Raw genomic sequence first — 26,125 nt, forward strand, 5'->3', positions numbered from 1 at the left:
AGATTACCATTAAGAGATAAATGACTATTAGGCCTGCACCATCAGTTCCTAGCATCAGCAAACATTAGCAGAGCATACCTTCTTGATGTGGACAAACTGGCGGATATCCATGTCATCGTCCTGGTGCTTGACGTCAGGTCGGACTGTCTGAACAACCTGGCAGACCAGTGACACAATGATGTCCCTCCAAGACGATGACAATGACTCGTTATGAAGCAACTGCTGGAGTAGTGCCATCATGTGGTTATGATTAGCTGAACTACAGAATGTTACAAAAACAAGTTTGCACAGTTAGTACTAAAGTACTAAAGACATAAGAAGCATTCTACAAAGAAATAGACATTCCAATTATGGCTCACAGGTAAGATCTTCCATGTCAATTTTATTCTTTCAATATATCTTCACCATATGATTCTGTACATAAATGAAATCTGTGAATATCTTCCAACTAACAAAGCACCTTCAAACTGCTGAATTAAAATTTTAACACATAAATTAAAATGGAAACAATCAGTTTAGGACTCTGTTTTATGAGCTACTTCTTCAAAAGTCAGAATACACTTTATATTAGTATTTTCCACTTTATAAGGAAGAGGAATGAAAAATAAAAATCTAGTGCCTTACAGCAGCCTTTCCATGGCTTGCTTCTCCTCATTCTCCTCTCGCAAGAGCTCCAGGTTGTTATGATGCCAGCCCAAAGGGGTGAAAGGCAACTCTTTGGATTTTTCCTCTACTCGTCGATTAAATAAGGATTCTAAACACAAAATAAGAAGTTAGTACTTCACTGTCATGTTTTACATCATCAACCCATACACTTAGAAAATAAAAGTATCTTAAGTTGGCCAATATAAATTATTGCTATAAAATGGCAAAGACCTGTAATCAACACCCACTTAAAATATTAATAAAATATGCAATACATACATACGTCAAAACACTAAAATGCAGAAACAAGGCTTGAAGTATAGCACTTCTCTAACACGTACAAGACCCTGCATGATGAGCGGAACCGAGACACAACTGGCATCAGCCAAAATCTGAGCACAGCTATGAAAAGCAACTTGAAGGAACAGGACTCTCAGCTAAGAGTATCAACATAAATTCTGAAAGACAAACAGAATGGTATTTTTCCATCCTGTTTGTTTTAGAGAGTCAATAAGAATGCAGATTTTGCACATAAAATCATAACCTGAAAACCACATTCAACTGAAATCTGAAGGTGACAATGACAGAGAAAAACTCTCATGGACCTCCCCACCCCAAATGACAGTATCCTCCACTGTACTTTACAATACAGGCTTTAAAACAAAATTTTAACAAAATTAACTAAAAAAAAAAAAAAAAAAAAAAAAAAATCATGAAGAAATTATACTAAATAAAACATAGTAAATAATTTATATAAGACTTTGAAAAGTCTTTGAATTTTTAAAGAGTGAAATGATTGGGGATGATAGTACACAACTTTAATCCCAGAACTCAGAAGGCAAACAAGGGCAGATCTCTATGATCTTGAGGCCAGCTTCGTCTACATTGCTTTGGGGGCTGGGAAGATGGTTCCTAAGTTAAGAGCATTTGCTGCTCTTCCAGAAGACTAGAGTTCAGTTCCCTGCATCCACATTAGGCAGCTCACAACCATCTGTAACTCCAGCTCTGGGGGTTCTAACACCCCACATTTCCACAGATGCTTGCACTCACATGTGTAGCATGAATCTTAGAAGGTCTTATTAATACAATCAAACCTGAGACCAGTTATTGGGGTGAATGCTGGAAGATCAGAGAGACAGAACAGGCCACAGCCACCTCACCTTGCCAGTTCCTCAGCTGGTCCTGTTTCCTCAGACTAGAAGCCTCTGAGTCATCCAGAATGAATCTCAGCTGAACTGCTGCTAGAAGCCTGAAAGCTTAACCAGCCAAATGCTTCTAGTTTCTGGTCTTCACGCCTTATGTTATCTTTCTGTTTTTGCCTTCTCATTGGTTGTAAACCCAACCACATGACCTCCAGATCTTCTATGGTTGGTATTGAGATTAAAGGTGTGTGTCTCCATGCTGGTGTATCCTTGAACACACACAGATCTGCCTAGCTCTGCCTCCCAAGTGCTGGGATTAAAGGCGTGCGCCACCATGCCTGGCTGTTTCCAATGTGGCCTTAAACTCACAGAGATCCAGAGGGATTTCTACCTCTGGAATGCTAGGATTAAAGGTGTGAGTGCCACCATTTTCTGGCCTTTGTATCTAGTGGCTGTTCTGTCTCTGACCCCAGATAAGTTTATTAGGGTGGACAATATTTTGGGGAACACAATACCACCACATTTCCCCTTACTTTGTCTAAAATTAAAAAAAGCTTATAACTAATACAAGAAAAACTATCCAATAAGTATATACAATATATACAGTCAAAAATTACAATAACAATGTCTAGTCCATTAACATTTGACAGATTCAGACAAAAAATTCCATTTTATATATATTAACAATGTCCAGTCCAGTAACATTTGATAAACTCAGACAAAAAATTTTCATTACTTATCTTATTTAAAACAAGTAGTTCCTTTTTAAAACTAGATTCAAAAATTGACCTTTTTATCTTATCATATTCATATTCTCTTTTTTCTTTTCATAATAGATTCAGTAATCTTCCTTTTTGTCATTTTTATATCTTCTTTTTCTTTTCAATGTAGGTTCATGTACGCTTTTTCAGTGTAGATAAATGATTTACCCATTTATCCTATTATTTCTTTATCTTTTTTCTCAGAGCAGATTCATATCTAGATTTTTTTCTTTTTCTTTTTTTTTAAACAAAACCTCTGAATCTAATCTCCTTGTTCAAGCTTTTTTTCTGACCATTAACAATTAACAACTTGTAACCAACCATTGTAAACAATGACAATATCCAAAACTCATTAAACAACCAAAACACACACACATTTATACGTGACTTTTTTTTTTTTTTGGTTTTTCGAGACAGGGTTTCTCTGTGTAGTTTTGGTGCCTGTCCTGGATCTCGCTCTGTAGACCAGGCTGGCCTCTCGAACTCACAGAGACTCACCTGGCTCTGCCTCCCAAGTGCTGGGATTAAAGGCATGAGCCACCACTGCCCAGCTTTTCAGGAACTTTTTTTTTTTTTTTTTTTTGGTTACATGACTTAAAAAAATAAAAATATTAACTTTTAAAATGATAAAATGGATTACAAAAAGTTTAAAAAAATGTTTTACAAAACATGTGTTCATTAAATAACCATTGAATAGTATGACTGAACAAATGGAAAGAAAGATAGGAAATTCTAATGCTTTCTCTTTTAAAGCAAACCAACTTCTATAAAGCATGTGTCATGGTACATGAGGCACAAGGCTGGCACTTTTCAATTACATACATGAAGAGCCAGTCTATAAACTTCTAGTTGAACCAGATGTGAGGAGGTGAATTTAGATAGACAGTCAAGCCCGATCAGCTGCCACCAGCCTCCCTTGTTCCAACTTGCCCGACTTCTCTCTTTTACTAAAACCCCAGGAACTAAGAAGACCAAGACCAGAGAAGAATCCTTTTCTTGCCCCACTTCTCTCTTTTTCTAAAACCCCAGGAACTGAGAAGACCAGAGAAGGATCCTTTTCTCCCTTTGTCTTTCTCCCACGGGAGTTTAAGGTAAAGGTAGGAGAGGTTTGTATTCATCTACTCGTCTTTAGTCCCAATGAAACCGATCAATAGATTTAGTGCTTTATTCTGTTTGCCTGCTTCTCTTCCCAACTCCACAGGGCAAACATCAAATTCAAGTGATAAGCTCACTTGTGAGCTCTTTGGCAAAGTGGCAATCCTTGACAATATGTATATCAATATTTACTCTTAGATAATGCCTTCAAAAATATGAAATGCAAACTCTATTCAAAAATTTAAACAATCGGGCTGGAGAGATGGCTCAGTGGTTAAGAGCACTGACTGTTCTTCCAGAGGACCCAGGTTCAATTCCAAGCACCCATACAGCAACTCACAACTGTCATAACTCCTGTTCCAGGGGATCTGATGCCCTCATACAGACATACCTGCAGGCAAAACACCAATGTATATAAAATACAAAAAAAAAGTTTCGATGCTTCCCTTCCTTTAAAAAAAAAAAAAAAATTAAACAATCATTTTTAAATTAAAGGTCCCCTTCTCAAACCAAGACCAAATTTATATTCTTGACTTCTAACATACTCAAAAGTCATTCTACACATTTAAAATCATGTTCCTATGATAGTAATTAAATATATTTTCAGCGCTTTCTGTCAATGTCCTAAATCCTCAAGCACATCATCATGAAACAGACATTGTTTGTAAAATTATAACAGACAGTTGTTTGTAAAATTACCTTTGATGAAGGCATCACTTATTGAGAGCTGTTGTCCTCCAGTGTCAGAAACCAAATACTCTGCAAACCAGGAAGAGAAGAGAGAAGAGGAAGGAAAGACGTATGACTTCAATATGCCAGCATAATTATGCAGCAAAACACCCACACACAAGTGTAAATTACTCCTACAAAACTCATCACTGCCCGGCAAATTTAAGAAATATTTTCACTAAAATGTCTCTTTATACATGTTCTATATATTTTATAGTAAACTATTTTCAGTAACTTAAATTGACAACAGAACCATTAAACCATTTGCCTTGGTTCAAATGTCAGATATTTTAACAGATTTTTTTTCCAAATGATTAGTTGCCAAAACAGAACTAATTTAGAAAACTGCTTCCTTGTTGAAACTTGTAAATTGGGGTAACCTAAATCTGTACTCCTGAGCCATGGTTACTCAAAAGAGCTCCAGAATGAACTCTCCTTCCTTTAGAAAACAAAAATAAAAAAGCAAAGATTTTTAGTGATTAGCATAAGCCTTAAAATGTTCTACCACTTTCCTCATGTATTACTGCATTATTTAACAAATAATGATGATCTACATACAGAATACTTTATAAGAAGAAGCCACCGAAGAAAACAGTACAAATTTTTTAAAATCAGGTTTTGTTTTTTTAATTTCTAGTTTACTACCAAATGTTTGCCAGAAGATAACTGATGAATACACTCTGACGCTTTCAAGCATTATAATTCTAGACACTTCACAAGTGAAACTCTGCAAGTGAACTGTCCTTTAAACACACTCAGAGTTCTTTCCACTATGCAAATTAAACCACAATGCTTAACTACTTTAATGTGAATATTCTCCACAAAATGTGTTCCGAGTTCATTTCCATGCTAATACATTCACCCTTTCAGACAGGAAGCAGAGAAAAATATTCTATTTAGAAAACTGAAGTGCAAGGGCTTCATCAGTTAAGAGCACTAGCTGTTCTTCCAGAGAACCCAGGTTCTATCCCCAGCACCCACATAGTGGTTCACAACTCTCTGTAACTTCCAATTTCCTGCTGACATACATGCAGGAAAAACACCAATGTACATAAAATAAATAATTTTTAAAAAAGAAAGAAAACTGAAGTGCATCATGCAATACAATCAGGTATGTAGATACGATTTGTTTCTATACTTTATTCCTGGCAGAAATAACCAATGCCAAATCCTGTTAGTTCAACTAATGCATTGTTCTTTAAAAGCCCTACTTCTCATACTAAAACTTAAAATATCAAATTCCAGAAACCATGGTTTACCCCTCACATTGTGGAAATTTTTAAATCCATAAAAAGTCCTGTATACTGTCCACCTAGATTTGGTAATTTTTAAGACTTGTCCTATCTGTTTTCTCTATATATCTGCACATGCTTTTAAAGTTACCCCGGGGCTAGAGAAATGGCTCAGGGGTTAAGAACATCTGCTGTTTTTCCAGAGAACCTGGGTTTGATTCCCAGCACCGACATGACAGCTCACAACTGTCTGTAATTCCAGTTTCACAGCACCCTACACCCACACTCACACATACACATACACATACATGTAAATAGAAAATTTTAAATGTAAGTTATCCCAATTAATTCAAGTAGCACACAACACTTTTCAAGTAGCTTATCAGTATGTCTCTCTTTAAACAAGGGCTCTCTTCTCTATAGCCACCACATCATTTACGTGCTTATGAAAACATACAATACTGTAACAATCACAGAACTGACCCATACTCAAATTTACCTATTTGCACAGTGTCTTTCATAGACATACCCTTGGAAATTGGATCCTATCAAGTTCATACATGGAATTTGCCTGCCATGCCTCCTCCTCCTCTTCTCATCTAGAACACATCTCCTACCTTCTTTGCACGATGAGAATGAATTTTGAAAGAACCAAGCAAATGTCCTATATGACGTCTCTCATTCTAGATCTGATCCAGTGTTTCTCCGTGGTATGTTTCACCTGCTCCTCAATCCCATGTTTTCTATGCATGGGAAGTCCACTCAAAGGGCTTACAGAGCCATAGCTTTGACCTGTGTCAAGCCTAGTTACTAACTTTCTAAGAACAATTCAGAATCCTGCTTGCAACACAAATATATTTCAATAAATATATAAATATATAAAAATAAAATATATTTCAATAATACAAATCTTAAAAAAAAAAAAAGGAAAAATTACTAAACCAGAAAGGACACTAAGTGTTGAAGGTTTTGAGGCTTTCTTACATGATATAAAATTCAAGAGCAATGTTTTTAAGTATGGATATTTCAGTAGTTTTAAAAATCCAAATTTCTTCAGCCATAAGAAATAAAGGGCTAGGCTGGAGAGATGGCTCAGTAGTTAAGAGCACTCACTGGCTATTCTTCCTGAGGTGCTGAGTTCAAATCCCCCAACCATACATTGGGTTATAATCATCTAAAATGGGATCTGATGCTCTCTTCTGGCTTGCAGACATACGTGCACATAGAGCACTCATATGAATAAAATACATAAATACATGAATGAATGAATGAATGAATGAATGAATGAATGAATGAAAGAAAGAAATAAAGGTTAATCCACAAGAAAAGAACTAGTAAGGACTGGCTTCCACCTCATGAAAAGATAAAGCCAGCCATCCCTGACCACACATGCAGAAGAATAGTTCATTCACAAAACTCTAAGTTACTCTGGCAATCTTTACTTGCTAGCAATCAGTGTTCAACTTAACTACCACAGAGCAAAATGTTTCCTCATATTTCAGCTTTGTAAGACAAACAGGAATTCTCACTAGTACAATAAAGGCTAGAGAGAGGGAACTGTGAAAGCAAGTACAGGTATTCGAAGCTCTTACGTCCTCAAACTGCAAACTAAGACTACCAAGGTTGCAAACAACCAATCAGATCCACCTAATAATTGTCCTCTTTCTGGTGGTAGACCCTCTTCTTTAATAGTCTCACTGAATGAGCTAAAGGATAACTCTCACAACTTTAAAATTCTACAGCTACACTTACATTTCAGATTTGGAGCTAAAAGAAAGCCTGAAGGACATTAAATCTACCTAATCTCTCACCAGATGTCAGTATCTGTCTATAACTCTGACAAGTGGACATCCAGACTCCACTTGAACACCTCCAAAGCCAAGCGGCAGAAGCTCACTACTCCTGACTACTGAACTTGACTCTTCCACATATAAAATTCTCATCCTTCCTCTCAAATAGGGACAATGGCATTAAGCCTTCATTTCTCCATTTTAAATAGCTCAACTCCCCTTAGTCTTAATACAACAAAGATTTCAACTACTCTAAGATCCTGCCAAGCCAGCTCTATTCATCCATCAGAACAGATCCCAAAACTTACACTGGACCACAACACCAGTCGTTTTATTGCTACTAATGAAATACATTGCATTAGGACAGGAAGGGAAAGAACTTTTGCTAATGAATGAATCTTCAGATAATTAAAGTTTATAATCATCTCTTCTCATGCCCATTTACTGAATAAACCAATCCTGGCCATGTGATGTACACTGTATAAAACCTTGGTCCTGATCACATGAATCACTAAAGTGGCTTCCTCCAGAGCATTCACAGTAAACACGTTATGTGTGACTACACTGTTTTATTTGGAATGTACTGAATTTCATCTTAAGGTCAGTCTGCCGCTTCACAAAACTCTACAATTCCAATTCTGCCATTTAGTGTCAGCCATGCCTCTAGATTTGTTTGTTTGTTTGTTTGTTTGTTTGTTTGTTTCCTCAAGACAGGGTTTCTCTATGTAATATTCTTGGCTGTCCTGGTACTCGCTTTGTAGCCCAGGCTGGCCTCGAACTCACTGAGATCCAGCTGCTTCTGCCTCCCAAGTGCTGGGATTAAAGGTATGTGCTACCACCATCTGGCTTCGTGCCTTCTAGATATAAAGAAATGTTTATTTTCTCAGGTGGCAGAGGCAGGCGGATCTCTTGTGAGTTCGAGGCCAGTCTGGGCTACAGAGTGAGTTCCAGGAAAGGCACAAAGCTACACAGAGAAACCCTGTCTTGAAAAAACAAACAAAATAAAATGTGGATTTGAAATACACAAAAAATGTAGACCCAAAAAAGCTGATCATACTCTGCCCCAATATAATGAATAATTCAATACTTTTACATTTTTGTATTATATTTGTGTGTGTGTGTGTGTGTGTGTGTGTGTGTGTGTGTGTGTGTACATATGTCACAGTGCATATCTAGAGATCAGAGGACAGTTTGAGGAAACTGATTGTCTCCATGCACCATGTGGGGCCCAGAGACTGAACTTGAGTCCTCAGGCGTGGCAGGAAATGCCTTTACTCACTGAGTTAGTTCACTGGCCCATAACCAACACTTTCTTAGAACTATTTTTAGAAAATACAATCAAAATATGTTATATGCATACATGAAAATATCACAATGAAACTCATTATTCTAGACAGTTACTACACAGTTATAATAACTACTGAACAGAGGCTGAAGAGCTGGCTCAGTGGTTAAGAAAGAGCACTGGCTGCTCTTTCAAAGAACCTGGGTTCAATTCCCAGCACCCACACAGTGGTTCACAAACATCTCTAGGTCTAGTTCCAGGAAATCCACTAGCTTCTTCTGGCTTCTGCGGGCACCAGGCACACACATGGTGCACATACACACATGCAGGCAAAACACCAATATACATAAAAAATGTAAATGAAAAACGTTTATAAAGTATTGAACAGAAACTGAAGAGATAACTCAGTCTGCAAAGTGCTAGCCACACAAGCATGAGAGTGTGACCAAGCTGAGTCTGGATCCTAAGCGCTCATGTAAAAGTTTGAATGCAGCAGCACATACCTGTAATGCCAGCACTGAGGAAGTAGAGGCAGGAGGATCCCTGGGGCCTATCGGCCAGGTAGTCTAACCAAATCAGTGAGTTCCAGGTTCACCTTGTCTCAGAAACTAAGGTGAAGAGCAATACTGAGGAAGACACCCAATGCTGACATCTGGCCTCCCCCATACATGCACATACACATACATACAAGACTCTTAAAAACATGTGCCCCAAGCCCTCACACACCAAGTGCTGAGCAAACTGACTACAGACGTGACAAGCCCTATAACAAAACCTAGGAGCATCTTCTTCCTGCTGCTATCAAATTGACAATGATCATTTCAATATTTTGTCCAATCATTCAAGCAAGCTACACAACTAGTGTCAGTATTAATAAGAGCACTACTGAACTCCTACACTTACCAAACACACTATGCTTTGCGTGTTTCCATACAAAAATAAAGGTCACAGTGGGCAGAACAGTAGGCGTCAGAGGCCACGGAGTAGAGAGAATAGGGAAGTATTGGTCTAGGGTAGGAAGTTTCAGTTAGGTAGGGGAACTGAAATCTACTTTATAGCAAGAAGCCTGCAATTTAATAATGTATAGTAGATATCTCAAAATTATTAAAGTAAATTTTGAAGGTCCTTGTCATCAAAAAAATGGTTGGTTACTGAGATGCCAGATGTTAACTGGTTTTATTGACTCATTCCTTCATATACATATGTCATTGCATCACTTTGTACCATCTAACTAACACAAATATAATTTATGAATATGTGAAAAATCACAATGAAACTTATTATTCTATACTAGTAATCTGCACTAGTGAGTGCTGAATAATCTTGACTATGAGTAAGCAAAGCCCTATAGGATAACTTAGGATATCCTCTTCCTACTGGTGTCAAATTGATAATGACTATTTTAGCATTTTAAACAAGCGACAGATTGTTATAAAGCTAATCCGGACTCCATTGCCTGAGCTGTCCTAAATTGGGGGCGGGGGGGGAGACACGCATGCCTATGCCGTAACAAACATGTGGAAGCCAGAAGGTGACTTGGTTCTTGTTTTCCATCATGTGGGTGCCAGGGATGGAACTCAGGTCATCAGGCTTGGTGACAAGCACCTTTACCTGCTGAGCCATCTCCCAGATCACCACAGCACAGCCTATGCTTTTAACAAATACATATGACCAATGACTTCAACTACCTCTTTTACATATTTCATTGTGGTCTAGGACAATCAAATGCTTTATCAACATAAAGAAAACATACTATACTCCTCTAACCTACCAACTTCTTATCACCACTAAGGTGAAGATAGCTAACCAGGGCAGGTATCGAGTCAACACAAATCCTTTTCAAATATCATAGTATACTTTACTTACTAAACTTCTTACAATTTGGTATCTTCCAAAGCCATATCAAGAAACCATTAAAAAAAAAAAAAAAAAGTCATGCCATCTCGCAATACAGTCAGCTAGACACTTACTCTGTCTTCAAAGGAGTCTTCAAAGACAGTAGACTCTAGCTCCATGACCAGAAACAACTAAACTGTTACTAAGCGGGCAGTCTGCCTACATCTGGTCAGGACTAACCATGCACGCTCAGTTTCTTTCTTCCCTTATCTATGTATCATTCCTGATAAGATTAATTTTGACAGAGAAATACAGCTACTTCTCTAATAACTGAGCTGATTTTTTTTCTTTCTATGACAACTGGACTCTGTTCTCAGATATCCTTGACATTTCCTCCAACTTTTGGTACAATGTGGATGTTTGCAATCCTGTCAATTTTCTTAACAAGTATGTAACCTTCTTTCAGATTTATCACCACAACAGCTGCTTCTCACAACTTTTACAAGTTTTTAAATGATTTAAAGCCAGACAGTTTTTTCAACTGCAGGTGTTTCTCTTTTTATTCTCCAGAGTTACACTGAGGTTGGCAAAAATGTCACTTTTGAAGCCTCTAATTCTGTTCCTCACCCTATATCCTGAGTTAGGTTTCCTAAAGTAAATGTGTGCTGGCTCAGCAGTACACCCTTTGCCAGTAGGAATCCTATGATGAGAGGTTACCTTTTCCAAAATTTTCAAGACATCCTTAAAATCATCAGCAAACAGAAAGTGTACTTTACACTCTGCTTTCAGCAAAACGGAACAGCTAACATGCATGTTCAGCGGGCAGATGTCTCGTCATGACATAGTCTACTGCTGACCCACATCTCTATTAAAAGCCTAAGCTCGTGTAACTGCAGTGTACACACAAGGGTCAGATCTACCACACTGCCCTTCACACTCATCCAAATGTTCTCCATCATGTTTGAAACTTCTATACTGAGGATCCCCATCACCATGTGGACTTTATATTCACCTACAGTCAAATCTCCTTTCTCTCACTCTCTCTCAGTACCTTATTTTTTAAATAAGAATCACTTTTTATTATCATCATTACCTTAATTGACATTTTATCACATCTTTACATTGACAATTATGGAGAAATTTGTTGAGGAAATGTGCATGTTTCAAAATGTGAAATAAACCTTTAGATTCTGTATGTTCTTTATGTTATTTTTAGGTTCAAAGTAAAGGAGTAGCAAAGAATTAGGCAAGCATTTCAGAAGCAATTCAGTATTAGAGAGTTAAATGTTTAAAATTCAAACGCTGGGTAAAACCATGGAATTAAATGCTTTATTTATAATAAAGATGTTTTGGTTATTAGTATAATGAACTCCCATAATTACTTATTTTATTTTCTTTGAAAAATAATGGTCCATTAGTCTTATACTTGAAGTAAGCTTCTAGTTGCATCTAATAATATACAGCTCACCCTTTATTTTTAAAAGGAGCAATCCATCCATGTTGCGATGATGTTACACATTAGAAATGGTTCACTGCATCTTTCCTTTAACACTATGTTTTTGTTTTTTGGATTTTTTTTAATGTGGCCATTAGTATTTTTGAGTTCACAAACTAAAGCATCAAGTAAGACAGCTAAAACTACAAAAGAATTCATTTTTTACTAGAGAAGAAACTTTAAAATAAATGTAATGGAAATGAAAGAGTAACTTCCCCATCTACGCTCAGGCATCTGAACAGTCTTAAGTAACCGTGGCTGTAGAATAGCACAAGCAAAGAGGCTCTGTGATGTTAAATGAAGAAAAGACAAAAGAATAGGGCAGAACGTCCATGTTATCAATGCAAAGAATTGCCACCTTGGAAGTTGCACATTACGGGAAGAGCAGCCAGATATAGTTCCTTTTAAAGACTATACACTTTAAACTGGGCATGGTAGTGCAAAGGGAGAAAATAAGAAATAAAAAGAATCAACCAAAAAAGGTGTGGGGAGGAGTATGGGGTGGGGGAATGGGAGGGTGGGATCAGCAACAGTGGAACAAAGCCCACTCCAGATCCCCTCAGTCCTAAGGGACAGAGGAAGGCAGAGGACAGGCTATAACGAGACCCTAGGGCCCAACTCTTTGGCCTGCTTGGAATCCAGGTGGTGACTACCTCCTACCTTTTTGGTCAGCAGGGTGAGGGGGCACATGTGGGTACTTGGAGGGCTTCTTGATATGGAAGTTCACGTTGTCCAGCTCCACGTTCAGGCTGATGGAAGCGGCTGAGTCACTGTCCACTGTGGACTGGAAACTGCTGACTGAGGTACGCTTGCTAGGACTGGCAGAATCTTTTAGTGTTGGGAAGGGAAAGAAATATAGGGAGAGGGGAGTAAAAATGGGTTTTATCAGGGCGTTGGAGGAAAGGAAAAAAGTTTTAATACACAAGCCCAATGTGCAATACCAAAATGGATACAGTATTTTCATGTACTTCTGGGTAGACTTAATAAAATTGAAGCACGTTAAATTTCAAATGAATTTTAAAAAAGGAAATAAATTGGAGGTTCTGCACAGAGGAAGTCTGATACCACAGTGAAGAGATAAGAAAGCTGCCTGCTGCGATATTAGCTCAGGAGTTATTTTCAAGCTGCTGCAACTAGAGACCGTGGCAACATCCAGAAATGTCAGCTGACTAACAGGCTGGCTTACGAAAATACTGTATCTAAGCGAGGGTCACTACCATCAAATGTTGACATCCAGTGGGAACCATAAATCATAAACAGGACAATCATTTCATCACACCAGCACGGCAATAAGCCATAGACACTGAACCATTAGAAAGTCACACTTACTAGCCAAATTATCGTCACCTTCTTCGGCAATCTGCTCTGTGTCACTATCATCAAACTTGATGTCTTTAAACCAGGATGGTTCAGAGTGTCCCTCCACAGAGTTCACTGAGTCGCTGTCTGGAGAAGGTGTTTCAGAAAATTCTGTACTCTGAAAGGACCAAAGCAAACCAAGCAGCTGACCCTGAGTGACACCACCAGCATACGGCAAAGAAGTTGTGGCCTATATTTCTATAACTTTAACAATTCAATAAGTTCACATAAAAACAGCTAAGTAATAACAAAGAGGTACAAAGCAGTATCATACTGATAATCACACTCTTAAATGATAATTTTCACTAACTGCAAAGCTTAAGTAGCATTTTACAAATGAATATTTCTTTGATATGTATTTGGCAGGGTTTCACTTCATCCTTTAGTTCTCAGCGAAGATAGCATAATTTAGTCTAACCCTGGCAACTCGAGAACCCCCTAGAAAAACAATCCAATTTTAACAAATTATACCATATCACTCTATGGGGCTATTGATCATTTCTAACTATGGGGCTTCTGGTTTCAGCTTACAAAGCTTAGTCTGTAAGCTTCTTATAGTTTTATCATATGGACATATGCTTGTGTGTGTCTAAGTATATGTATGTTCGTGTGTGTGTGTGTGTGTGTGTGTGTGTGTATTCTTTTGCACAAACCAAAAATTAAAGAATTATATCTTTTTTTAAAAAGTTTTCTATAGCCAGATGGTGGTGGCACAGGCCTCTGGTCCTAGCACTCAAGAGGCAGAGGCAGGCAAATCTCTGAGCTCGAGGCCTGCCTGGTCTAGAGTGAGTTCCAAGAAAGCCAGGGCTACACAGTAGCCTGTCTCAAAAAAAACAAACAAAGCAACCAAACAAAAAAATTATCTATAAATAATTTTCATTCTTGTAAAATAAATTTTAGCATTTGGTCATTAGTGTACAATTTGTATACAAAGAGTCAAAACCTTTGATATCAAATTTTCAAATCATATTACTATGTATACTTCATTCCCTCTTAGTTCTAAAAATACAGAGAGTAAAACTGAAAAACATTAAAGTTAACTGACAAGTCTAAGTAGCAGAAGCCAAGTCTGAGCAAAGCCACAGCACACTAACAGTGCTTGATCCTGGAAGGTGGCTACTCAGTGGTGAGCACCTCCCTAGCACTGAGTCTGACAAGCATTAGTAACAGAGTCTTTAGGCAATTCAATTTTTTATTCCTACTGATAAAAACACAACTTCAAAACGAGCTACTACATTCTTATCAGCAGTAGCACTACCAAATTACCTGCAGTGGTCTATACAGCGCATACTCATCCCTGAAAAGCTGGTCATGATGACTGACACAATCCAACCAACGTCCATCAACCATTGCTTGTCCAATTGCTATAGCTTGTGCCCTAAATCGAGACCAAGAAAACTGAAATTTTAAAAGGTCATACAGAGTAATGCATGTTGGGCACATGATAAAGCATCTCTTTTTTTTTCATTTTCATTTCTAATCAAAGAGAAACTGTCAAATGGTCTGTAGATAAGTAAGGGATAAGAAAGAACTACTTGAGACAAATGAAATTCCGCTAGGTACCAAAGCAAAGGAGAACCTACTGGTAAGGTAACCCTAAAAACAAGCTTAAGCATGCACTGAGTACACAATACACTCACACCTATCCTTAACAAAGTAAAAAAAGACTGAGAATGGCATGGTTCCTACACTCAATCAGCTTACAGTCTCTATGAAAAGACAACACAAATATCATAGATACGAAATTTATGAATGAAATGGATACAACACATTACAGTATATGACATTTCACACTTATAAAGCACTTAGCCAACACTCTCTTGTCAATACCCACAGCTTATTTACAACACTAAATCATTCCCCTACATTGGAATTAAGAGGTCCAAGTCTCAAAGAGACTGAAAAATCTGACTAAAGGCACAAGAGTTACAGCCAAATTAGGAAACAGAGGTTCCCTGTTTACAGCTACTTCTTTCTTGTTCCTTCTCAGTGAGAGGAGACTCATCTGAGCAAGTATCAAACACTAAGAGATAGCTTCACTTGAAAGATGTAGTGGTTTGAATCAGAATGTTCCTGTGGTGATTTGAATAGGTATGGCCCCCACAGACTCATGTGTTTGAATGTCTGGCCCATAGGGAGTGGCGCTATTAGGAGGTGTAGCCTTGTTGAGGAAGTGTGTCACTGTGGAGGCAGGCTTAGAGGTCTCATATGTTCAAGCTACGGTACACAATCTCCTCCGGCTGCCTGCCGATCAAGATGTAGAACTCTCAGCTCCTTCTCCCTGCATGCCACCACGCTTCTTGCCATGATAATGGACTACACCTTGGAAAGTGTAAGCCAGCACCAATTAAATGTTTTTCTTTATGAGTTGCCATGATCACGGTGTCTCTTCACAGAAACAGAACAATGACTGAGACAGTCCCATGTTACACTTGGTTCCCACTTGGTGGTGGTGTTTGGTGAGACTTAAGAGATGAAGCTTTGTTGGAGGAATTACATTAATGGAGGCCACCTTTCAGAGTGAAAATCTCTCGTCCTTCTACTGGGGTTCAAGATGTGACTCAGCATCCCATTCCGGTCACCATGCCTGCTGCCTGTTGGAATGCTGTCCCAGTTGGGGTTTTGTTTTGTTTTGTTTTTGTTTTTGTCAGCTGAAACAAGCTAGAGCCATTTGAAAAGAAAGAACCTTAATTGGGAAAATGTCCCCACTAGAGTGGCCTGTAGTCAAGCCTCTGGAGCACTTTCTTGATCAATGACTGATGTGGGAAAGACCCAGCACACTGCAGGCGGTCCCACCCCTTGGAGGTGGTAGTAGGTGTGTAATAAAGGAGGCTAGAAAGCCTCAGGAGGCAGGCCAGTAAGCAGCATTCCTCCAAGGCTTCTGCTTCAGTTCCTGCCTCTACACCCTTCCTTGAGTTCCTGCACTAACTTCCCTCAGTGATAGAGTGTGGCCTGAGAGTTGTAAGCTGGAAACACACCCTTTCCTCCCAATTGCTTTTGGTCATGGTGCTATGTTTTGTTTTTAATTATTTCTTTCATTTTCTTGAGATTATATCATTTCTCCCTCCTCTTTCCTCCTCCAAGCCCTCCCATATACCCTGCTTGCTCTCTTCCAAATTCAAGACCTCTTTTTAAATTAATGTTGTTACACACATGTATGGTGTTTTATCATAGCACTAGAAACCCTAACTAAAATACCATCATTATGTACTCTAACCCTCTGTAACCTTAAGCCAAAATAAATCCTTCCTTCTGTGAATTTCCTTGGACTAGTACCATATCACAGCAACAGCAAGGTAGCTAACACAAAAAGCAGCAGATCCTGTCTGCCATTTGTTTTATATGTGATCTGTGAGACATATTAGGTCCCTCCAGACATAAGTTATGGGCTCAATTCTCAACCCAGGATGCAATGTCTAGATTACAGAAGAGACTCTAGCTACATTCTCCCATCCGCATTGCTAGGGATCCATTTGAAGAATGACTGCATGCTCAGGGTGTTTGGTTCTATGCGTTTGTATGTACAGGGGTGCTCCCATGGTGAAGGGAGTACTTAGAAGACAGAGACCAGCATGGAGTCTCTGTCTCAACTGATCACCTATCTTTTGAGACAGGTCTCTCACTGAACTTGGACGTCATCAATTCCACTTAGACCAGCTCACCAGCTGAACCTCTGGCCTCTGCCTCCCCCCATGCACTGCTACACCCAGTTTTTCCCATGGGGCTTTTCACCATGTTAGTCCTCCTTTTATAGCATGCAGGTTCAGGAAATCCAACTCAGGTCTTCAGACTTGGGAACAAGTGCCTTTACCCACAGATTCATCTCACCAGCTGCCAGTCCTCGTTTTTAGTATGGTAAATTGTGACCCCAATCAGGTTCCCTGCAACATTCTCATCAGATGCAGGAAGTTGAAGAGCTTGTTTCTCACACCATCAGATCCCTAAAACAACACCCTAACTCACAAAAAGATACCCTTACATCTTCAAATATGCATCCTAATCACTAAAAATAAACTAATGAATAATTTCAAAACATTTTAAAATTATATTACCTCGTAGCGATGTGTCCATTTCTGATTAGCCAGTTGACTAATTCCTTTCCTACGATGCAGTTGGGATGTGTTCTCAACCAGTAACGGTGATCCTGAAATTCCATCCCGCTGCTGTGATGGCAGATTTTTTTCCACAGATCTTTTAACTGAACACTATCCTGGAATCACATCAAAAGCAATTAGTTACCCCCGAAAGGGATGCAGGATACCCATTTAGATGCTTTCCTATGGTTCTGAAATCTTAAAAGGAATCTCAGTTTGGATTTTTCACAGCAGCTAAGTGTGATAAGTTATTCAACATAAATGGCACATACATGGAAACAGCTTGAATTTGACTCATTAATTCCAAGAATAATTTGTTTCTCTTCAAAACGAAGTATCTCAAGTGTTCCTTCTTTTTCAGTCAGTGGCACATATTACATGTCTCTTAGTTAAGTGCAAATACATTCTTCTTTGGAGACAAGTCAAGGTAGACGAAGATGCTACTCAATTACACTAACTTCCACTCCATAGATTCTAGGAATCCTCCCATTATTCTCAACTGCACAGTAAATGTTTCTAAAGAAGTCTTTGTTGAATAATTTCCTACACAAGAAAACTTTGAACGAAGTTCATCAGCTACAAGTTCAAAGCTAAACTTGAAAGGACAGATGTTGGAACAAGGTCTAAAAATGGAGTTGGGTGAGAATTGAGTGCTTGTGGGAAAACATCAAGAAAACAAGAGTCTTGGGACCTTAGTTTCTTAAAACACAGAATTGTTCTTGGAATGTGCTTTCACACTTCTCCCAGGTGTAGCAGATAGAAGTGAGTTTACTTCTGACTATTCATTACAACTGGCTATTGTTATTTATTTATATTCCTCTACGGAAAACCATGTTTTTGCCACATGAGGCTTGTCCTCCACATGTGGCTTGCATTTGTGATTATACACTTTACTCATGTGACTACTCTTAACCCTCAGAGTATAAACTGTCTGATGCTCTGAATAAAGTTGGCTATTACATGAGACTTCAGTCTGCCTCATTTATCAGCTCTATTCTCCCAGGTCCACCGCCAACTTGAGGGGTAAAGAGGTGGCACTGGGAACAGGGACCTGAAGTTGGCTATGAGGTAAGAGGGCAGAGATCCTCACAGAAAGAGGTGAGTGAGAATAATGGGGCAGAAACCAGGAAGGCTTCTCTAGAAGGAAAGACGGCACTGAATAGTCCTTGCATATGATCTCGAGAGGCAAGAAAAGAACTACAGCTATTTGAATCCACACTAAAAACCATTTGTACATAATGTAGATCCTTCACCGTCTTTAAACTTACTTATTTTCCCCACTAAATTGTCTCCTACAGGCATTATAGCACAAGAGGCTAAACCTTTGGAATGGATTTATTTACACCACAAGAGCCATAAAATACTAACTGCTTACCTTACTCTTCTTCCTTTCAATAATAAATCAGGGGAGAACCCGATGTCAGCAATTATATGGATTTGATCCTTGCTGTATTCTACTACCCTTAACTAACAATCAGTTTTAAGAGCATTACAGAACTCCATGGGTTTTCAACTTTCACTTGCAGATTACTATGGAGGATAGGAAATCATTATCCAGATGGTAAGCTGTGGGATTTTCTTATATAAACTAAATGTGGTTACAAAATATGCCCAACATTCTCCCAGTCCAGAGGCAAATACTTATTTTATTGATGGCTCATCTAAAGGTATAGGAGAGATTCATGGTACAGATAGTCATTAATCTATTGATACTTTTTTACTTCTTTGACTTCAGCCCAACAGGTGGAACTGACTGCTCTGATTCACCTGGCATGGTTAATTCATAAACCTTAAATATCACTTCAGATTCCGTTTTTGTTGTAGGATTATTTCCAGCAATAGAAACTGCTTTAACTTCATGTTCACATTCTGTTATGCTTCCATTACAACAAGAACTTCAACTTCTGGATAATACCCATATACATCCACTGTTTACTTCTCATACTCACGCACATTCTAACCTCCCTGCTCTTGCTGCAGAAGGAAATAGGCAGGTGATGCATTAACCTGCCCTATTTTTACTTCTCCAGAAGAAAACTGGGAAGGGGTATACATCTGTCATTGCAGACGGATACACTGAAACTTTATGGATTCCTCTCCAGTTCCTCTGCCGGGCCATCAAGGATGCCAGTGGAAGGCAAGAAGCCAGTGGAAGTCACCAGAAAGATATAGCAAACTTCCAGCTAATGGGCAAAAAAAAAGATCTCGACCATATCATCAGAGGTCAAGTCTGCCCATGTGGGTCCAAATTAAGGCCCTATGCATCATGGGAAAAGAACATAGAGTCCTATGTCACTTGACAATCTCCTTCTGGTGAAGGCTTCTGCTTTGACCTGTGTGCATCTGCAGTGTCTCTGAACACGTTACGTTCCTCATCCTCCTTTGCCACAACTCACAGATGAAGTTGATGGATCCAGAGGGATTAGACAGATTCAGCTCCTGTTATCTTTACTAATGACTCCATGCTTATGCTTGGACCTTGGGACCATCATAGACTCCTTCATTCAACTGAAGACAGGATTGCATTTAATTTTTCTTTGGAATTTAAATCACTTCCTATTTGCATAGGACATCATAATATTTACGTTCCTATTAAAGGGCAAATAAGAACTTATGTTCTTCAAAGACCCAGAACTACTAATTATATGAGTCTCTTTTCAAGCTATTCTCTAGCTTTCTCTGATCAATATAATAATGTAACCAATAGTACTGTACATAGTTTGGATCCCTGTTCTTGGTGGCAGAGTATTACACACATGCTAGATTTATCTACAACATCTCAAATCAAAACCACTCTAAATATCCTACTATTGAAAATTAAAAAGAGGGCGATGTCAGAACATGGTCATGTGTCGGCTGCATTCTCCCAGGTCCTACCGCCTCTAGAGTGGTAAACAGATTGACTGAATGTATTGCCTCCCAGTGGGTAGACCCAACAACCTTCCATTCTGACCACAGAGTCCAACTTAAACTGTCTCAGCCAACAAATTCTACTGTCCATGGACAATGCTTTGATCCTAAATCTATACTTTGTCATATCTTTAAATAAGATTCACATTCTGCCTAACCAAAGTAACTTCAGCCTTTGACATCCAGTCCAAGCCCTTTGGAGACTTCCTGACTCTCTCACTGTTACCAATCTTCCTATTTTATTTCTCTATGACATATACATTTGGCACATTTTTATCATTAAAATAGTATTTCAAAGCTGGGCAGAGTGGTTCACACATTTTAATCCTAGCACTCGGGAGGCAGAGGCAGGCTGATCTCTGTGACTTCGAGGCCAGCCTGGGCTACACAGAAAGAACCAAGGCGACACAGAGGGGTCATGTCTCAAACACAATAAAATTATTAAATATTACTTCTTTCCCTAGTAAGGATCTTCACATTGATCTCATTTCTGCCTTTCGAATTATCACTTAAAGACAAAAGACTTATTTTTCATTCCTTTGAGTTGTTCTTAGAATTAGGCATATGTTTTCCATATATATAAACTGAAGAAAGAACCAATTATTATGTCATATAAAAACAGTTGAAATTAAGTTTCTACAAATTTTCCATGTATGTAAGAATGATGTTTCAAAGTTTAAGCAAACAACAATCTAACTTCAATTCTTATATTAGATAAATGAATTCTCATTTTACTGAATGAAACGGGGAAAGAAAATAGTAATACAATGAGTATGGAAAGAGTATTTACCCAGTTTCTCAGGTGATGTTAGTAAATAAAAGGTTAAGCTAATTATTTCCCCATTTAATTAATATACCTTTTTTTTTTTTTTTAAAGAACATCCCACTTAGCTCAAGTTGGCCTCAAATTCAAGATCCTCCTGCCTCAGCCTTCCCAATACAGGTTTACAGGCATGCATTCCAAGCCCAGATGATTGTATGTGTTTCTTTAAGGGATAAAAAGTCATAAATCTTTATGCTCAAAACTAGCAAACAACAGGTTAGATACTGGACTGGTACCAGAAGAATTTTGCGTTCATCCTCAGCCGTCTCTGTCCTCACATAGGTTCGGTTAGCCTGGGGACTGACAGATGTCTCATATGAGGGAACCATAGGAGAACCAGATCGATCCAGTGACAGATTAGTAATGCTGGCTGATCTGGAAATAAAACAAAAAGTAAAATCACAATTTTAAGTTCACCTGCAAACAGAGTTAAGTGCAGCTCATACTTACATGTTTAGGTGTCATTCCTAGAGGCACAATAAAAGTAGTCACAACGGCTATGCAGACTATCACTGAAGAAAAGTAGCAAAGGACACCAGAAACCATTGTTTGAATAAAACATTTTCAACGGTTTTTAAACACTATAGAAAAACAATTATACAGCTTGCATATTAGTATTTCAAAGGAAACACATACAAACTCTGCTTGTAAAAAATACTTCAAATTCATTTTTCTAACTGAGAAAAATAAGAAACAACTATATGCAATAACCTTGCATATCTGGGTTAAAAGAAGTATGGCCTGCATGTCAAATCCAGCCTGCCCCTGCTTTTATCTAGCCCAGGAATTAAGAAGAATTGGTTTCATAATTGAACATCCTGCAATGAATCTGATGATAGGAACACTGATTGTGAACCTGAATGGTATGCCTCAAGAAAGAATTATTTTCCTTCTCATTAGTAGGCCTGTATTTAAAATACTGTGTTCAAATAGTATTATATGAGCCAAGTAATGGTAGTGCATGCCTTTAACCCCAGCACTTGGGAGGAAAAGCAGGAGGATCTCTGACTTCAAGGTCAGCCTGGTCTACAAAGTGCATTCCATGACAGCCAGGACTTCTCAGAGAAATCTTGTCTTGAAACCAAAATATATATATTTATACACCTATTTCTTCAGAAAAAAAAAGTTATAGAAAATGTGTTTCCTCTTGTTATGTAAGTATTCTCATACATATCCTTAACTTTGCCTCTGTGCAGTTATCATATGACTTATAAGTAGACTATCAATAACACCAAGCTTTTATTTATTTTTAATTTAATTCAAAGTTTAGTTATCATCTACAAGAAAGAAAATGAACTCTAACCTCAGCTTCCACAGAAAGGATGAAAAGAAACTTGACTTGACACTACATAACTCATTTCTGGGGTAATCTAGACATTTCTTCACTTACCCCTCACACATTTTTGAAGTGGGTACTACTAGCTCCATTTTACAGGTTAGGAAGAAAAAAATTCAAGAATCAGGAGCCAGTGGGGTGGGTCAGTGGGTAGGGGTTTTTGCCACCAAACCTGATGACCCAAATTCAAGCGGTGGAACCCGTGGGGTAGAATGAGAATCTCCATGCATCCTGTGGTAGGTGCACACACACACACACACACACACACACACACACACACAAAGAATAATAAATATATACATGGTAACATTTGGAGGGGGGAGGGTTTTGTTTTGTTTGAGTTTTTCAAGACAGAGTTTCTCTGTTTGCCCTAGCTGTCCTGGAACTTGCTTTGTAAATCAGACTGGTCTCGAACTCAGAGATCTGCCTCCCAAGTGCTAGGATTAAAGGTATGCACCACCACTGCCCAGCTAAATGTAAAGCAATCTTTAATTCAAGAATGAGGTATAAAGAAACTTATCTAAAGTCCACTAATACTAAGAGGTGCCATTCAAATCATAGGTCTCAAAAGAAAATTCATCCTCTGTGCAGTATAAACACAAAAACATTTTAAAATAAGAAATCATTCACAGATTTAGCAGAGAGTCAGTTAATAATTATCAATTACTCACTTCTTGACATTTTCTTTCAGGAAAACTGTCACTATATCTTACTCAATTATTTCAGTCTACTCCTCAGTGTGTGCATTCATCACGCTGCCTGATTTCTCTAACGCTGCAATAATCCCTGAACGCACTCTAATAGAGTGGCATCAAGAACAAAAGAAAATCAGTTACTTTTGCTGTCAAAAGCGCTAGTAAATATGCTGTGGCAAAGATGCTGACTAACTTTATTATGACAGCATATACAGACTCAACTCTACCTGTCCTGAAGGCCTTCATCCATCTTCGCATCAACCCAGAGCCCAGGGAGACACACAAACCAGCAATGCTGTGACTGCACTGCCGACGAGGATACCGTGACATAGCTTACCTTTAAAACTGCCTCCGCTCTACATCCCTCGGCTGCATTTCCCATCCCCAGCTCTTCCTTTTCTCTCTCTGATGACAAACAACCCACTGTGATGGTCTATTCTGGTCCCCGGGGTTGTTCTCAGTCTGATGCTCAACTTTAACACATCCTACCTAACACACCTGCTGTAGCTCCTCCCTCGCTCAACACCTTTTTTCACTTGCTGGCTTGTCTCTCACTCACTAGCCTCTCCATCTCAGTCTCTCTTCCAGTCCCTCTTCACTTCCACAATCTCAGGACTTGGTTCCATTTCCCCTCCTCTCGCTGTCCTGATGAGCTACATCACTGCTTTGAACCATTCACACGATGACAACCCTAAGATTTCTATCTCTAGCCAGCACGTCTCCTCTGAACCCTTCTATCTGACATCTCTCTTGGATAGCTATATCTAGATGGCATATCAAATTCAACAGGTCTTAAAATCAAACTGTTAACATGCTCCCACCCTCCACTGAATTTCAATAAATGGCAATACCACACTTAAACTGCTCAGGTAAAAAAAAACCTTAGTCGTCTTCGATGTCCTTTCTGGTTTAGCCTACATTCTATTGACTAAAAACTCCTATTACACATACCACCAAAATACACCTAGAATTTGTCCTTTTCTCGATTGCTCATGTCCCCTCAGCCCACTTCTCCAGCTTGGACTGCTGATACTGTACCAGCTTCTACTCTTATGCCCTCCAATGTACTCACTAGAGAGGCCAGACTCCTTTTAAAAAATCAGAACATTAACAAGAGAAAAATTTTATAGACTAAAATGTCACCTAAAAATTATAGAAAGAGTGATTGAATTAGGAAAAAAATACCACCATTTTATAACCTCAGAGCGATAGTCAGAAAGCTAAAACTACTGACTGAAACGATACAACCTCAAGGTATCCCCACGGATCTCTTCTAAATGACAAAGGAAAACCAGTAACTTAAGACAGAATCTTAGCAAAAACGTAAGTCACTGAAACCAACGAGATAAATGAAACCATACCCATTCATTCTAGTAGGACAGAATGAAAGGACACAGGATTCCTTATAGGATTCCTATCAAGGAAGGAAGGAAGGAAAGGAGAGAGGGAGGGAAGGAGGAAGGGAGGAAGGGAGGGAGGAAGGAAGGATAAAAATTACACCCTAAATCCAACCCAAGAAGCATTTGGCAAGTACAGGTCAATGGACATTCCACTAAACAATTGGCTTTCTCTTTACAAATCTAATATCAGGAAAATAAAGGAATTATTACATAGTAAAGCAGACCAAAAGAAATGACAATTAAAAGTAATGAATGAATCTAGACTAGCTCCCATCTTCTTTAATTATATCATGATCTCATATAGGATCACGTAACTGAATGTTAGGGTCCTGAAAAATCTGGCAAACATGAAAGATTTCTGAATGTGCAACAACCAAAAATTAATTCAAAATAAAACCTATAATGAATAAATCTTTTTATTCATCTTTTTAAAAAGAGAGTTCTTTAAAACACATCCAGAGTCTGTGCAATCTTGATCAAGAGCAAAGCAAGTTATATTGCAGATGCTAACTCTAAAGACTGTAAAGGACAGCAAAACAATTTTTAAAAAAATAGCAGTGAATACACTGTTATATTAAAGAAGACAAAAAGTGGAGAATTGACACTACCTGAGCTCAAGGCTTCTTACTATAAAACTACAGTCATCAAGATCGTAAGACACTGGTAAACAAAAAGACAAACACGTCAATAAAACACAACCGAGTTCAAGAACAGACCCTCAAAATATAGTCAAATGACCTCTAACAAAGGAACAAAGGCAAAAAAAAAGCAAAGATGATTTTTTTCAATAGAAGATACTGGATCAAATGGATAAACACATACAAAAAGAAATATAAACAATATTATGCCAGTCACAAATAAATAAATAAGTAAATAAGTAAATAAATAAATAAATAAATAAATAAATAAATAAATAAATAAATAAATAAATAAAATGGATCACAAACCGAAATGTAAAATGCAAGACTACAAAACACCTAGAAGATAACACAGGAACAAAGCTAGTTGGCCTTGGATACAGTGATAGCTACTTATATATAACACCAAAGGCACACTAGAATTAAAATTAAGTACCTATGCTCCGTAACAACGTCAAAAAAATGAAAAGAGAAGCCACCATGAAAGAATATTTGCAAATGACACATTTTATAAAGAGTTTGTTTGTTTGTTTTCGTTTTTCGAGACAGGGTTTCTCTATGTCTGGCTGTCCTAGAACTCACTCTGTAGACCAGGCTGGCCTGGAACTCACAGAAACCTGCCTGCCTCTGCCTCCAGAGTACTGGTATTAAAAGCATGCACCACCACCACCACCACCTAACTAATAAAGAATTCTGATTCAAAATATATATAATATTAATTTTATATATAAACTTCTTTATATATATAAAATTCTATACATATAAACTCAACAGTGAAAGAAATGACCAATGTGATCATGAAATGGACTCCTCTACAAAGAAGATACACGCATGGTAAGTAAGCAAATGAAAAGATGTTC

General features: G+C 38.2%; 1 protein-coding gene across 3 annotated transcripts in view; it reads right to left on the reverse strand.

Annotated features, from left to right (window-relative positions):
- Pikfyve (phosphoinositide kinase, FYVE-type zinc finger containing) overlaps window positions 1–26,125 on the reverse strand; it is a 91,895-nt gene that overhangs the window by 43,794 nt on the left and 21,976 nt on the right. For 2 of the 3 annotated variants that reach the window (XM_059278895.1, XM_059278893.1), the window contains 8 exons: window positions 21,433–21,571; window positions 17,422–17,579; window positions 14,636–14,747; window positions 13,340–13,487; window positions 12,671–12,838; window positions 4,343–4,402; window positions 625–754; window positions 79–259 (listed from right to left, as the gene is read on the reverse strand). In XM_059278895.1, the coding sequence (XP_059134878.1) occupies window positions 79–259; window positions 625–754; window positions 4,343–4,402; window positions 12,671–12,838; window positions 13,340–13,487; window positions 14,636–14,747; window positions 17,422–17,579; window positions 21,433–21,571 (1,096 nt within the window). Of the gene's footprint in view, window positions 1–78; window positions 260–624; window positions 755–4,342; window positions 4,403–12,659; window positions 12,839–13,339; window positions 13,488–14,635; window positions 14,748–17,421; window positions 17,580–21,432; window positions 21,572–26,125 lie in introns of those variants that run through there. The other variant, XM_059278894.1, reaches the window with a different exon arrangement.

This window comes from Peromyscus eremicus, chromosome 13 (genome assembly GCF_949786415.1).
Source record: "Peromyscus eremicus chromosome 13, PerEre_H2_v1, whole genome shotgun sequence".
NCBI classification, from domain to species: Eukaryota; Metazoa; Chordata; class Mammalia; order Rodentia; family Cricetidae; genus Peromyscus; species Peromyscus eremicus.